Source organism: Bos indicus, chromosome 29, assembly GCF_029378745.1.
Source record: "Bos indicus isolate NIAB-ARS_2022 breed Sahiwal x Tharparkar chromosome 29, NIAB-ARS_B.indTharparkar_mat_pri_1.0, whole genome shotgun sequence".
Lineage (NCBI taxonomy): Eukaryota > Metazoa > Chordata > Mammalia > Artiodactyla > Bovidae > Bos > Bos indicus.
In genome coordinates, this window is record NC_091788.1 from 22,461,075 (window position 1) to 22,477,295 (window position 16,221).

Genomic DNA, 16,221 nt, shown 5'->3' on the forward strand with positions numbered 1-16,221 from the left:
TAATTTAACAACATGACACCCTTTCTGTAAAATTGCTTCATATACTTTCACTTAGTAAAACTCATTTTAAAAATTACTCATATTTATATCAGCATAGAACATGTAAACCAACCAAGAAATATTCTTGTTGGGAAGACTAAAAAAGGAAGAAAGAAAACTCAAACTTTACAATTTCACATTATTATGTAATGCAAGGGAAATGATTCTTAAATCAAAAACAGAAGAAAAAACAAAGAGTTTCATTTATTCCAAAAATTTAAACAATACTTCAAAGGGAATTTTACTGTGTGATGTTTTCAGTTCAGTTAAATTCAGTCACTCACTCACGTTCGACTCTCTGTGACCCCATGGACTGCAGTACACCAGGCTTCCCTGTCCGTCACCCACTCCCAGAGCTTACTCAAACTCCGGTCCATTGATTCGGTGATGCCATCCAACCATCTCATCCTCTGTCATCCCCTTCTCCTCCCACCTTCAATCTTTACCAGCATCAGGGTCTTTTCCAATGAATCGGTTCTTCGCATCAGGTGACCAAAGTATTGGAGTTTCAGCTTCAGCATCAGTCCTTCCAATGAACACCCAGGACTGATCTCCTTTAGGATGGACTGGTTGGATGTCCTTGCAGTCCAAGGGACTCTCAAGCATCTTCTCCAAAACCACAGTTCAAAAGCATCAATTCTTCAGCACTCTGCTGTCTTTATAGTCCAACTCTCACATCCATATATGACAACTGGAAAAACCAAAGCTTTGACTAGACGGACCTTTGTTGGTAAAGTAATGTTTCTGATTTTTAATATACTGTCTAGGTTGGTCATAGATTTTCTTCCAAGTAGCAAGCATCATTTAGTTTCATGGCTTGCAGTCACCATCTGCAGTGATTTTGGAGTGCCCCTGCCAAAATAAAGTCTCTCACTGTTTCCATTGTTTCCCCATCTATTTGCCATGAGGTGATGGGACCAAATGCCATGATTGGTTTTCTGAATGTTGAGTTTTAAGCCAATTTTTCACTCTCCTCTTTCACTTTCATCAAGAGGCTCTTTAGTTCACTTTCTGCCATCAGGGTGGTGTTGTCTGCATATCTTTAGGTTATTGATATTTCTTCCACCGATCTTTTTTTTGTTTGTTTGTTTATAGATTAGTTTATTTATATACTATTTTTTTTTATCACTGAATAGTTATTTTAATATCTTATATATATCACCAATCTTGATACCAGCTTGTGGTTCATCGAGCCCAGCATTTCACATGATGTATTCTGCATATGAGTTAAATAAGCAGGGTGACAACATACAGCCTTGACATACTCCTTTCCCAATTTGGAATCAGACTGTTGTTCCATATCCTGTTCTAACTGTTGCCTCTTGACCTGCATACAGATTTCTTAGGAGGCAGGTCAGGTGGTCTGGTATTCCCATCTCTTTAAGAATTGTCCACAGTTTGTTGGTGATTCACACAGTCAAAGGCTTTGGTGTAGTCAATAACAAAGAAGTAGATGTTTTTCTGGAACTCTCTTGCTTTTTCAATGATTCAGCAGATGTTGGCAATTTGATCTCTGGTTCCTCTTTTTCTAAATCCAGCTTGAACATCTGGAAGTTCTTGGTTCATGTACTGTTGAAGCCTGGCTTGGAGAATTTTGAGCTTTACTTTGCTAGCATGTGAGATGACTGCAATTGTGTGGTAGTTTGAATATTCTTTGGCATTGCCTTTCTTTGGGACTGGAATGAAAGCTGACCTTTTCCAGTCCTGTGGCCACTGCTGAGTTTTCCAAATGTGCTGGCATATTGAGTGCAGCTCTTTCATAGCATCATCTTTTAGGATTTGAAACAGCTCAACTGGAATTCCATTACCTCCACTAGCTTTGTTCATAGTCATGCTTTCTAAGGCCCACTTGACTTCGCATTCCAGGATTTCTGGTTCTAGGTGAGTGATCACACTATCATGGTTATCTGGGTCATGAAGATCTTTTTTGTATAGTTCTCCTGTGTATTCTTGCCACTTCTTCATATCTTCTGCTTCTGTTAGGTCCAAACCATTTCTGTCCTTTACTGTGCTCATCTTTGGATGAAAAGTCTCCTTGGTATCTCTAATTTTCTTGAAGCAATCTCTAGTCTTTCCCATTCTATTGTTTTCTTCTATTTCTTTGCACTGATCACTGAGGAAGGCTTTCTTATCTCTCCTTGCTATTCTTTGGAACTGTAAATCAATTGGGTATATCTTTCCTTTTCTCCTTTGCCTTTCACTTCTCTTCTTTTCTCAGCTATTTTTAAGGCCTCATCAGACAACCATTTTGCCTTTCTGTATTTCTTTTTCTTGGGGATGGTCTTGATCACTGCCTCCTGTACAATGTCACAAACCTCTGTCAATAGGTCTTCAGGGACTCTGTCTATCAGATCTAATCACTTGAATCTATTTGTCACTTCCACTGTATAATCATAAGGGATTTCATTCAGGTCATCCCTGAATGGTCTAGTGGTTTTCCCTACTTTCTTCAGTCTGAAATTGGCAATAAGGCATTCATGATCTGAGCCACAGTCAGCTCCTGGTCTTGTTTTTGCTGACTATATAGAGCTTCTCCATCTTTGGCTGCAAAGAATATAATCAATCTGATTCTGGTTTGACCATCTGGTGATGTCCATGTGTAGAGTCTTCTCTTGTGTTGTTGGAAGAGGGTGTTTGCTATGACCAGTTGGTTCTCTTGGCAAAACTCTGTTAGCCTTTGACCTGCTTTGTTTTGTATTCCAAGGTCAAATGTGGTTGTTACTCCATGTATCTCTTGACTTCCTACTTTTGCATTCCAGTCCCCTATAATGAAGAGAACATCTTTTTTTGTGTGTTAGTTCTAGACAGTCTTGTAGGTCTTTATAGAAACGTTCAACTTCAGCTTCTTCAGCATTACTGGTTGGGGCACAGACTTGGATTACTATGATATTGAATGGTTTGCCTTGGAAACGAACAGAGATCATTCTGTCATTTTTGAGATTTTGAGATTTGTCTATTGGCGGAGCATTCTGACAAAACGTGGTCTACTGGAGAAGGGAATGGCAAACCACTTCAGTATTCTTGCCTGGAGAATCCCATGAACAGTATGAAAAGGCAAAGAGGTATGACATGAAAGATAAACTTCCCAGGTCAGGAGGTGCCCAATATGCTACTGGAGAAGAGTGGAGAAATAGCTCCAGAAAGAATGAAGAGGTGAAGCCAAACCAAAAACAACACCCAGCTGTGGATGTGACTGGTGATGGAAGTAAAGTCTGATCCTGTAAAGAGCAATTTTGCATAGGAACCTGGAATGTTAGGTCCATGAATCAAGGCAAATTGGAAGTAGTCATACAGGAGATGGTAAGAGTGAACGTCGACATTTTAGGAATCAGTGAACTAAAACAGACTGGGATGCATGAATTTAACTCAGATGACCATTATATCTACTACTGTGTGCAGAAATCCCTTAGAAGAAATGGAGTAGCCATCATAGTCAAGAAAACAGTCCAAAATGCAGTGATGTTTTAAATGTATGGAATTTAATATTTAAAGAAATATAATTTAATCCTGGATCAGCCACTTACTAGCTGATGAGAAAATTGTTAAATATCTGTTATCTGTAGCTTCATCATCAAGAAAATGTATAAATTAACAATCACACTGATTTTTTCAAAAAGTATTAATGAAAAATACGTGTGCTAAGTTGCTTCAGTTGTGTGTCTGACCCTTTGGAGCCCATGGACTGTAGCCTGCCAGGCTCCTCCATCCATTAGGTTCTCTAGGCAAGAATACTGGAATGGGTTCCCATGCCTTCCTCCAGGGGATCTTTGCAAGCCAGGGACTGAACCTGGGTCTCCTGTATTGCAGGCAGGTTCTTTACCATTCTTTGAGCCAGCAGAGAAGCCCCAGTGAAAATATGACATAATGTATAAGTAAGTGCAATTTGACTTTCCAAGTGGCGCTAATGGTAAAGAATGCCAGTGCAGGAGACATAGGAGACAGTGGTTTGATCTCTGGGTTGGGAAGATCCCCTGGAGGAAGGCACAGCAACCCACTCCAGTATTCCTGCCTGGAGAATACTATGGACAGAGGAGCCTGGTGTGCTATGGTCCACAGGGTCACAAAGAGTCAGACACAACTGAAGTGTCTTAGCATAGCACACACAGCACAGTATACTTTACAAACCATACAAAAGAAATACTCTACCCTCCATCAAGTAACACAATTAGGAAAAAGTATTATAAAAAATTACTCAAAACTTATGTTTAGGGAAAATGATTTCAAAATGATTAACTGCTATGCCAAAAGTTTTCAGATTGTACTTTGTCACAATCTGTACATAAAAAGTACTTTGTACTTTTTAATAAAGGGCCTAATTTAGACGCTTTATTAAAAATACTAAAAGGTAGAAAAGGCAATTTCATCTCTCCAACCCACCATATCATGGTCAGAAAATCCTTTCATATATAACAAAATTAATGGGATTTAATATTGATAACATAAAAGCAAACTGGAAATGGAAATATATAACTGTAGTAATTTGAGAATATCCCTTTGTTCACTCACCAAATAAATCATTTTTTTGGGAAAGATCTTTCAAATCTGGTCAATATATTGGGAAAAAAATCAGTAACTATGTTGAACAATGTGAAAACCATCCTGGTTTTTCTGATTTGTGTGTGTGTGTGTGTTGGGGTGTTATTGTTTTCTAAGATTGTTTCTTGGGTAATCTCTTCTAACAGGCATTGGCTATTAAATTCCATGCTTTACCAAACCACAGCAGCAAAGGAATAAGCAAATTAGGAACTACCATTAAGTACAGGTCAATTATCAGTGGATGTTGAAAGCTGAGCAGAATACTCACAGCACAACATGCCAAAGACTAGATAGTCTGAAACAGAATGAAAAGCATGTAGTTAAAAATATAGGCTCTGAAATCAGATATGCTGAATTCAAAGAAAGATTTCAACTCCTATAGCTGTGTGACATTTGGGGAGTAGTTAACTTCCTAATACTTGGTTTCCTTATTGTCTATATATATACAAAAGAATCCATGATAAATTTGGTACAATGAATTTATCTCAATGGCAGGAAGGCACAGCAATGCAGAAAGTGGGAATAAAAATCATAGGTCCTATGTATTTCCTCAATTGAAGATGCTTACTTTTCCAATGTTTTTGTAAGTTTACATAATTTTATTTGTGGCTAGTAAAAAATATTATCCATTTATTCTAGATGTAGTGGAATGGCAAAAGAAAATGATTCAAGGTGAAATAGAGTCACGCATGTATTGTACAACTTAAAGGCGTGGTAAACTTTGCTGATCCAGTTGGATATAAGTAAAAATGCTTACCAGTTCAGCTAAAAGGTAGACATAATATTTTTTTTAAAAATCTACTCACTGCTAAGTGGCAAATATTGGCAAATTCTCAAGGAAAAGAGTTTTTGGTTTTGAACTCATTTATTTATTGTTCTTCACACTTGATATACTTCTCTAACTTAAATAGGAATATAGAGAATGGCCCAGATATATTACTCTTTCAATTATTTTAAGAGATATCAAGTTGTGTTTTTTTATTGTTTTCCAATTTAGTGTCAAATGTAGTATTGGGTGCAATCATGGACAAAGTCTATGATTAGAACATAGTTTTTCTATGTTTAAAGGTTTTCATTCTCAAGGAATAAATTTCAGAAAGGTTAACATCCATTCAGCTGATTTTTTTTATAGCTGTGGTCAATCACTATTTGTTTATTTTGCATTCATCCAAGATATATACTTTTCTCTGAAAGAAGAGGTTAAGAAGACATTAACATTTGCAAAGTCCTTTGAGAGATGTGTTACCAAAGTGTAAATTATATCCTATTGGGCCAGCCTCATTGAACATGAATAAATTACAAAGAAATGAGAGTGTCTTTAATGGAGCAAAGACATTATTAAGAAGAAATCTTAAAGTGTTTGAATACATTTTAAATGTTCTTGCTTGCTTTACCTGAATTAGTGTTCAGTTTTGAGGCATTTGGGCAAAGAAAGGTACTCAGTCTGGAAATATTCATGCCGTAATAGCAGCCATGTTTCTTTCATCATGGATTAGAACATTATAAATGCTTTGAGATTTTATACATGTATCAGAGGCAAACCTGACCATTTTTTCCCTAAAAGTAATATAACCCATTAGACAGTTTTGAAATCCTAATCGCTGCTCCCATAAATTGCTAAATTATATGAAATATTTATATCCTTGCTATTCAAGAAAATGAATTTTCAACATTCAACTACTGAGGAAGGGCTGTTTATGCAATGTTTCCACTAAGATAAATGAAAGTTTTACTCCTTGCTACTTGTTTAAAACTCCTTGTCATTTTTATACAAGAGCCCATTTTTCATTACCAGGAAAGGTATGCAATTTGAACCATGTTACTTTTTATTCACAGTAAATCAATATATGTCATAAGAGCAGAAAAGAAAGTCACATTACTCCCTATCATTGGCCCTTCCCTTAGAGCAAGTCCCAGAAGACATTGCCAGGTTGGGTTGCTATAGCAACAGAGCTCTGGTACCTCTTTTGCTTGGCTTATTATAGTGAGTTGTTTTCTACACAGAGGTATAACCCTGAAGATTTCTTATAGTAAAGAAGAAATTACAAAGAATCAATAATAATGTGTGTGGCTTTTCCATTGATTTGTGATGACTTAATTCAAAACTAGTATAATGAAGGTGACTGCATAACATTTCAAATCCCTTTGCTGAGTTCCAGTGAAATTATTCATTGCCTTTTCTTTAGGCTTCCTAAGTAGTCAGATTTCTTAAAATATGAAGAAAAAAATATTCAGACGCTTCAGAGTGTTAGAATGAAAACTGATATGGTTTACCCAATTATAAAAATCTGCTATTAAAATGTCTTAAAATAATATTAATCCACTTAAAATATCAATAATTAGTAAAAAGACAAGAAAACTATATTAGCAATGTAAAAAATTATCTTTTGACTTCCTCGAAAAAGATATAAGATATAATGATGTTTTCTTCCAAATATCAACATGAGTCAGCCATAGGTATGAACATGGGAATCCATAGGTCCCTTCCCTCTTGAACCTCCCTCCCATCAAAAATTCTGTAAAGCAATTATCCTTCAATTAAAATAAATAAATAAATAAGATATAATGGTGGAAAGTAAGATATCTTATTGTCTTATATAGGCCATATAAACCATTTTGAATAGTGTCTGACATACAGGTAAACACCTAATAATTACTATAATTTTTATTACTACCACAATACAGTCAGGCAAACAAATTAAATCCTTTGCCTTACACTGCATAGTACTATTGATTATGCAATTGTAATACTTTTTGTATCTGAATATTTGTAAAGTAAAAATGATATAGGAATACACTACTATATACTTGGGCCTTAAACTTATTGGAAAAAGGTGCAAGTCCTTTTTACAGGACTAACCTTGTGAATAAAAATCTGCATCTAATGGACATGTCATAGGCAGGGAGCTTAGAATGGAGTATGTTATGGATTTGGGAGTCAAAACTTAGATTTTGTCCATCATACTATTTACTTAAGACCCTAACCATAATTAAGTCTTTGTCTTTTCATGTATAACAAAAGGATAAAAACATTTTCCCAGCTCAGTGGTAGAGAAGTCAGTGAGACAATGTACATAAAGCACCTATTATAATGCCTGGTACAAATGATGTTTATTAAATTTTAGCTGCCTTTCTTTTAAAGTTTTCCAGGCATTTCCTTGAATCATAATTTCCAAATGGAATTTACATATAGAACAGTATAACGTCAACATTTCTTAGAAATACTTTGATATGTGTATGCATGTGTACTCAGTCTTGTCCAACTTTTTGCAACTCCATGGGCTGTAGAGCCTGCCAGGCTCCTCTGTCCATGGGACGTTTCCAGGCAAGAATACTGGAGTGAGCTGCCATTTCCTACTCCAGGGGATCTTCCCAACCCAAGGATCAAACTCATGTCTCCTACTTCTGCACTGGCAGACAGATTCTTTACCACTATGCCACCTGGGAAGCCACACTTTGATATAAATAGATTTTAACTCTGGCAAACTGCAGAAAACTTTCATATAATTTTATGTTACAAATTCTTTTTTAATTGATTTGATTGATAATGTCTTTCCCAAAGTATGTTTTCATGACCTCCTAGCCCAGGATAATGCTCTGGGGAAAACAGGTGGCATAGGGACCATTTCCATGTTCAGATACATTCAGAAAATGTTACATAATACATCTCATTCTCATGATTAATATATCACATTAATATATTCAGCCCCCCAGGAAATCTCAGATAATCCCAGATAAATAAATCAGTATTATTTAGTGTTACTACTACTACTACTAAGTCGCTTCAGTCGTGCCCGACTCTGTGCAACCCCATAGATGCCAGCCCACCAGGCTCTGCCATCCCTGGGATTCTCCAGGCAAGAACACTGGAGAATTTCCTTCTCCAATGCATGAAAGTGAAAAGTGAAAATGAAGTCGCTCAGTCGTGTCCAACTCTTGGGACCATGGGATTTGCCAGGCAAGAGTACTGGAGTGGGGTGCCATTGCCTTCTCTGTTATTTAGTGCTAAAGAGTATAAATTCAGGAGTTGGACCTTTGAATCCTACTTTCATCACTTCAGTTCAGTTGCTCAGTCGTGTCCAACTCTTTGTGACCCCATGGACTGCAGCACACCAGGCCTCCCTGTCCATCACCAACTCCCAGAGTTTACTCAAACTCATGTCCTTTGAGTTGGTGAAGCCATCCAACCATCTCATCCTCTGTCGTCCCCTTCTCCTCCTGCCTTCAATCTTTCCCAGCATCAGGGCCTTTTCAAATGAGTCAGTTCTTCACATCAGGTTCTCAAAGCTCTGGTGTTTCAGCTTCAGCATCAGTCCTTCTAAGGAATATTCAGGACTGATTTCCTTCAGAGAGATCCAACCAGGCCATCCTAAAGTCCAAGGGACTCTCAAGAGTCTTCTCCAACACCACAGTTCAAAAGAATCAATTTTTTGGCACTCAGCTTTGTTTGTAGTCCAACTCTCACATCCATATATGACTACTGGATAACCATAGCTTTGACTAGATGAAACTTTGTTCGTAAAGTAATGTCTCTGCTTTTTAATATACTGTCTAGGTTGGTCATAGATTTTCTTCCAAGGAGCAAGTGTCTTTTAATTTCATGGCTATAGTCACTATCTGCAGTGACTTTGTAGCCCAAGAAAATAAAGTCTCTCACTGTTTCCCCATCTATTTCCCATGAAGTGATGGGACCGGATGCCATGATTGGTTTTCTGAATGTTGAGTTTTAAGCCAATTTTTCACTCTCCTCTTTCACTTTCATCAAGAAGCTTTTTAGTTCTTCTTCACTTTTTGCCCATAAGAGTGGTGTCATCTGCATATCTGAGGTTATTGATATTTTCCCGGCAGTCTTGATTCCAGCTTGTCCTTCACCCAGCCCAGCGTTTCTCATGATGTACGCTGCATATAAGTTAGATAAGCAGGGTGACAATATACAGCCTTGACGTACTCCTTTCCCAATTTGGAACCTGTCTGTTGTTCCATGGCCAGTTCTAACTGTTGCTTCTTGACCTGCATACAGATTTCTCAGAAGAGAGGTCAGGTGGTCTGGTATTCCCATCTCTTTAAGAATTGTCCACAGTTTGTTGTGATCCACACAAAGGATTTGGCATAGTGAATAAAGCAGAAGTAGATGTTTTTCTGGAACTCTCTTGCTTTTTCAAAGATCCAACATATGTTGGCAATTTGATCTCTGGTTCCTCTACCTTTTCTAAATCCAGCTTGAATATCTGAAAGTTCACAGTTCACATACTGTTGAAGCCTGGCTTGGAGAATTTTGAGCATTACTTTGCTAGCATGTGAGATGAGTGCAGTTGTGTGGTAGTTTGAATATTCTTTGGCATTACCTATCTTTGGAACTGGAATGAAAGCTGACCTTTTCTAGTCCTCTGGCCACTGCTGAGTTTTCCAAATGTGCTGGCATATTGAGTGCAGCTCTTTCACAGCATCATCTTTCAGCTTTGAAATAGCCAACTGGAATTCCATCACCTCCACTAGCTTTGTTCACAGTGATGCTTCCTAAGGCCCGCTTGACTTCGCATTCCAGGATTTCTGGTTCTAGGTGAGTGATCACACCACCGTGTTTATCTGGGTCATGAAGATTTTTTCGTATAGTTCTGTATATTCTTGCCACCTCTTCTTAATATCTTCTGCTTCTGTTAGGTCCATACCATTTCTGTCCTTTATTGTGCCCATATTTGCATGAAAAGTTCCCTTGGTATCTCTAATTTTCTTGAAGAGATCTCTAGTCTTTCCCATTCTGTTGTTTTCCTCTATTTCTTTGCACTGATCACTGAGGAAGGCTTTCTTATCTCTCCTTGCTATTCTTTGGAACTCTGCATTCAAATGAGTTATCTTTCCTTTCTTCCTTTGCCTTTTGCTTCTCTTCTTTTCACAACTATTTTTAAGGCCTCGTCAGACAACCATTTTGCCTTTTCCATTTCTTTTTCTTGGGGATGGTCTTGATCACTGCCTCCTGTACGATGTCACAAACCTCTGTCCATAGTTCTTTAGGCACCCCATCTATCAGATCTAATCCCTTGAATCTATTTGTCACTCCCACTGTATAATTGTAAGGGATTTTATTTAGGTCATACATGAATAATCTCTTGGTTTTCCCTACTTTCATCACTTATGGGGTCGCAAAGAGTCAGACGCGACTGAGTGATAGAACTGAACTGAGCTTCATCACTTATTTGCTTCTAATCTGGGAAGTTACTCAACCTCTGTGCTTCTCAGCTGTACAATGAGAATGGCAACATTGCACTGAGAAGTTAAAGTGAGATATATCACAGGTGCTAAGATAGAGGCTAATAGAGGCAATTATCAGTAATAAGAGTTATTAAAGAAATCTGTTTAAACCCATGGTCCTACCCTTCTTCTTTATGAATAATATTTTTTAACATCTTCTAGAACTATAAATCCTTGAAACACATTTTGAACAACACTAAATTTAGGGTAGTGGTAAATCGTAATTAAGCAAAAAAATTATTCATTGTATTAGTGCCCAAAGCACAAAAAAAGTCAGCTATTTCACCACATGTGAGCCCACTGGCTTGCCCTCATGCTCCACTATCAGAACACGAGAACCACTGTGTTAAGTGTAAAGATCTTACCCCCCATGGAAGTTCTATTCACTGGAGTCATTTACATCCAATTCATGCATTAGCACAGGTCAGTTTATTGTATTAGATTATTTGCATGTCACTAAAAACTGAGCCTTGAAGGAAAGGGACATCAAATGATAAAAACCTTAATGACTATAAAGTTTTTAGTCATTAAAACTTCAGCAGGGAGAAAACTGAGCATATGGCTCACTGATGGGGTCTGAAAAGAGAAGGGCATTTATATTAATATGTTTATACATTTCCTAGGGCTAACTGCAAACAATTTGTGTAAGTTTTCACAATGGAAAAATAAAATAGTAAAGAACAATAAGGAAAGATGAGAGCTTCATCCAAGGAAAAATATGCTACAAGTTCACAACAAAATGCAAAGCCCTCCCTGGTCTAAACAACTCCATGGTGCCAATAAACCTCTCTACTCTTGTTCAGAAGATAAAAAGCTTAGATAAAAGATCAGAAAAATGAGCACTGAGCTAATTAATCTGATACATTTTAGAAGTCCATTTATTTATTCTCACATTTGCAACTGTATCAGGTTGCTGACTTCTCTTCTTTTAAAGAATCCTTATTTTTAATATCATCAGAAATAAATGTAGAACAGAAAAAAATCATTCACTCATAACAATGCCTTCTGAAAATTAAAAAAATATTTTCAATTATTCCTATTCCCTTTAAGTCTTAATCATATTGGATTTATACACAGATATTTTTATATGTAAATACAATTTCAAAGTCTGTTTTCCCACTTAACATTGTATCTTCAGTGTTTTCTCATGATACAGAGAAGTCTTTAAAATAATCATTCCTAGTACCTCAATGGTTATATACTTCCATGATCAGATATGTAAGTGACTTCTAATTATACTGTTAAAAACCAGATCTTTTCATTCATACAGTTAGTTCTCTCTTTTAGATTAGTGGTTTCAAACTTTAGGATGCATCAGAATCATCTAGAAGGCTTGTTAAAGCACAGGTGTCTGGGCCCCACCCTCAGAGCTTCTGATTCAATAGGTCCAGAGACAGGCTCAAGAATTTGCATTTCTAACCATTTCCCAGATGATACTGTTGCATATCTGAGGACCAGTTTTTAAAATTATTGTTAGATTGTTTACATGGAATAGTATCGTTAAAATATTTACATGGAGTTGCATTGAGGTTGACAAATCAAATAGTATAGACATTTTCATGGCATCTAAGACATATTTCTGAAAACCTTCCTACAAGCTTATACAGCTTTATATTGCCAAGTGATTTTTCAGTACTTGAGGCCTGGGTAGTTACCAACTAAGTGAATGAACAAAGAACAAAGGAAAATTCTTACCTCTCTCCTCCACAAGATCATGACATTAGGCTGAAAGCCACCTGTTTACATTTCAAAGATACACAGCATGGCTAAATAGAAATACCTAAATCTCTGTTATTACAGAAGTCAACAAGGAGGTGTCATCATCACTCCAAAGACAGTGAAAAATAATTGATATATTTAAACCTTGGAAGAAAGCAAATTTGTATCTGTACCATAGACAGAAATCGACTGCATTTAACTTTGTTGGTCTATTCGGTTCAGTTCAGTCGCTCAGTCGTGTCTGACTCTGTGCGACCCCGTGAATCACAGCACGCCAGGCCTCCCTGTCCATCACCAACTCCCGGAGTTTACCCAAACTCATGTCCATTGAGTCGGTGATACCATCCAGCCATCTCATCCTCTGTCGTCCCCTTCTCCTCCTGCCCCCAATCCCTCAGGGGATAGCATCAGGGTTATTAGGTAGTTCAAAAACAGTGCTGCTCATTGGAAGGTACAATGCCAAATCTGGGGCTTTGAGAAATTGTTTTTGATAAACTAGAAACAAGAATTCCCACTGTAGCAGGGGATTATTAGCATATTTGCCTAAAAGTGACAGTTAAAAACCTTGGCGATATCCCCTTGTACTAAAGGATTCTTTATATTGGGTAGAGATTTCTCCCTCACCTTTAGAGACTTGCGCATATAAACCAACATATCTACATAAGCATATAGATGCATTTACATAAGTAAACATTAGATAGCCAAGTATGCAATGTATCCAATCATACATTGGTTTCTACAAACCCACATAAAGCATACGCTTAGCGAAGATATCATCTGCAGAAACGTCTTCTGGGTTCTTTCTCAGTAAACCATACACATTCCTAATTTTTCATTCTTATTGCTTGTTATCGTACTGACTCAAAAGTATAATGAGAAAATGTGTTCACAACAACAAAAATACATAATAATCATAATCCATACATAAGTCATTGGGTGTTGTCAACAAACTTTGGAATTTGGTTAGATGTGAAATTGTTAACTCTAGCTTATGCTGAAAACAGTAAACCAGCAGTAAATGTGTTAGATACAGAATTATTAAAAGAATTGTGCAATTATGACTTTCTAAGGAATAGTGCTTTCTACGTCAGTGTTTTTTAGGGATTGTTTCTCTCTTCGTCTTAGGGAAAGCAACAAACATTTTGAGAGATTAAATTCTCTTGATGATTAACAAAGCAGATCACAGCCTGAAATGTTACTTTATTAAGTCAATAATTACAATCAAAAATTGTCAGATTTTTAATTAGGATGACTGAAAAATGGCCAGAGGCCACCAAATCTTTCATTGACACAGGCCCCCTATTTCTTTATTCTAACCCAGAAAACTACTAAAATAATGGCAGTCATCATTTAATCACTCTATTGTAATGAGTTTTGACTTTCCTCACCCTGGTTCATAACCCAAACTTTTTCAAAAGTCATATTCAAATAATTTGAAAGTTATCAGGACCTATGGGTTGATCATTTCCCAAACTTAAGATATGGAAAACCAGGGCAGAATAGTGTTTCTTATTACCCATTGAAGCAGATTTAGTTCCTTTGAAACTAAATGCCTAGACCAAAAAGGAATTTGTTTTCTTTTCTCTTCCTCATTCAATTTGATTCTATGATCTGTTTGGTGTATATGTAAAAAGATAAAGTTGTATTTATTTAGGCCTCAGCAGTAATTATGTATGATAATAAAAATTTCCATATCTCATGTTCAAACCCAATTGTAAGCACCACCTGGGAAGTTCCTGCTTAGTTACTGGTCATATTTTCCCTGTAACCCCCAACTCCAGTTCTGTGCATGCTCAGGAGAACAAGCTGTCAAGTGAAAAGTGAAAATTTACCCTAATAAAAAGGATCTTCTCTCCGACGCGGTATCTTCCTTGAGAGAGCCTCTCCACGCAGAACTTGCTTGGGCATTTGCAAGGAGGATCTTCAGAAATCCGCTTCACCTGAAATAGAAGAGCTGGCAAGTTCATTCTGCTTAATCAGATTCATTTAATTTGTTTCACGGGTTCAAAGGCCCCTAAACCATTAACGCGTTTGAATGTGTTCTCTATCAGCCTATGGACATGATGTGAGCACAGAAATTTCATATTAAACCTGAACTATGTAAAGGTCAGGCCCTGAAGGCACTTTGTGCAGGCCAGTAACTGCACGAAGGCCTAAGTGGGCTGATGGCAATGATAATACCAGAGGATAATCGGGAGCAAATCAACTGGCAGTGTAGGGATGATGCGCTGGGGTCTCATGTTTAGTGAATTAAGAAGACTGTGTACATTGCGTTGCCAAGAAGGTCTACTGATGGCTGGAACAGCATCTATATTAACATAGTGTATATGCTTCCCTATCATAATTTTAATATTAATTTTACCCATTTTCAAAATAAATGAGAGTTTAAATGTTATTATTATTTTAAAATGAGACTACTGCTTCACCCTATTTTGAACTCTTTTTGTCATCTTTAATTCATCCAGACTAATCTGGCAATTCACTCCTCGGTAATTCCCATCTTCCAAGACCTATTCTCATAGCAGTATCTTACAGTTTATATGTATTTTATAGAATCCATGTCTGACTATCAAATTTTCTCTGTTTTATCTCCATGTGCATGCATGCTAAGTCACTTCAGTCATGTCTGATTCTTTGTGACCCTATAGATTGCAGGGCTTCTCTGTCCATGGGGTTCTCCCTACTCTTTAAAAAATACAAATACTAAATGATAAATGCAAAATGCTTATAAATAGTTGTGACTACTAAAGACGATATATAGTCCATGATCTTAGGAATAAGGTTTATTTATGTTTTCTTTTGTTGGGAACCTCCCATGTTGTGTCTCATACCTGTCCTCTCTTAAAGTCACCAACCAACCAGACAATAGAGGCTTCCCTGATAGCTCAGTTGGTAAAGAATCTGCCTGCAATGCAGGAGACCCCAGTTTGATTCCTGGGTCAGGAAGATCTGCTGGAAAAGGGATAGGCTACCCACTCCAGTATTCTTGGGCTTCCCTGGCGGCTCAGCTGGTAAAGAATCCACCTGCAATGAGGGAGACCTGGGTTTGATCCGTGGGTTGGGAAGATCACCTGGAGAAGGGAAAGGCTACCCACTCCAGTATTCTGGCCTGGAGAATTCCATGGACTGTATCGCCCATGGGGTCGCAAAGAGTCGGACACAACTGAGTGACTTTCACTTTCGCAACCAGACAATGCAAAATAATACCTTGTGTATTGAGTCAAAGTTTCCATAGATGGCAGATCTAAATCATGCTCAACCTACATTTGAGAAGCTGCATAGAATAAATTTAGATTCTGAGGAATTGGCTTGGATACCCCTCATCCAAATCCTTACTTCCACAAAGACATGATTCCTAGAATTTTGTCATCAAAGAAATTCAATCATTTCTTCAAATAGTTTGATGTCTGACTTCAATCAGCACTCCACTAAGCAAAAACTGTGGGAAGATAACACAGGAACTCACTTGCATGCTGGAATAAAGAACTTACACCACTTGCTTTCCCTATAACAAGTGAGGCTCCAGAAAGTATGAAAGCATAAGACATTAAAGGGGAAAGCTAGAAAAAGTGGGGGGATCCTGAAGCAAAATTTATCTTAAGAGCTATACAATTATGGGGTCTTTGCTGGTGGTGCAGTGGCTAAACACTCTGCACTCCCAAGGTAAGGAATGAGGGT

The 16,221-nt window shown here is 37.4% G+C and overlaps 1 protein-coding gene across 6 annotated transcripts in view; it reads right to left on the minus strand.

The window, feature by feature from the left end:
* The window catches only part of GAS2 (growth arrest specific 2), a 180,492-nt gene that overhangs the window by 54,536 nt on the left and 109,735 nt on the right, over window positions 1–16,221 (minus strand). For all 6 annotated transcript variants that reach the window (XM_070782424.1, XM_070782423.1, XM_019955280.2 and 3 more), the window contains one exon: window positions 14,376–14,483. In XM_070782424.1, coding sequence (XP_070638525.1) covers window positions 14,376–14,483 — 108 coding nt within the window. The remainder of the gene's footprint in view (window positions 1–14,375; window positions 14,484–16,221) is intronic.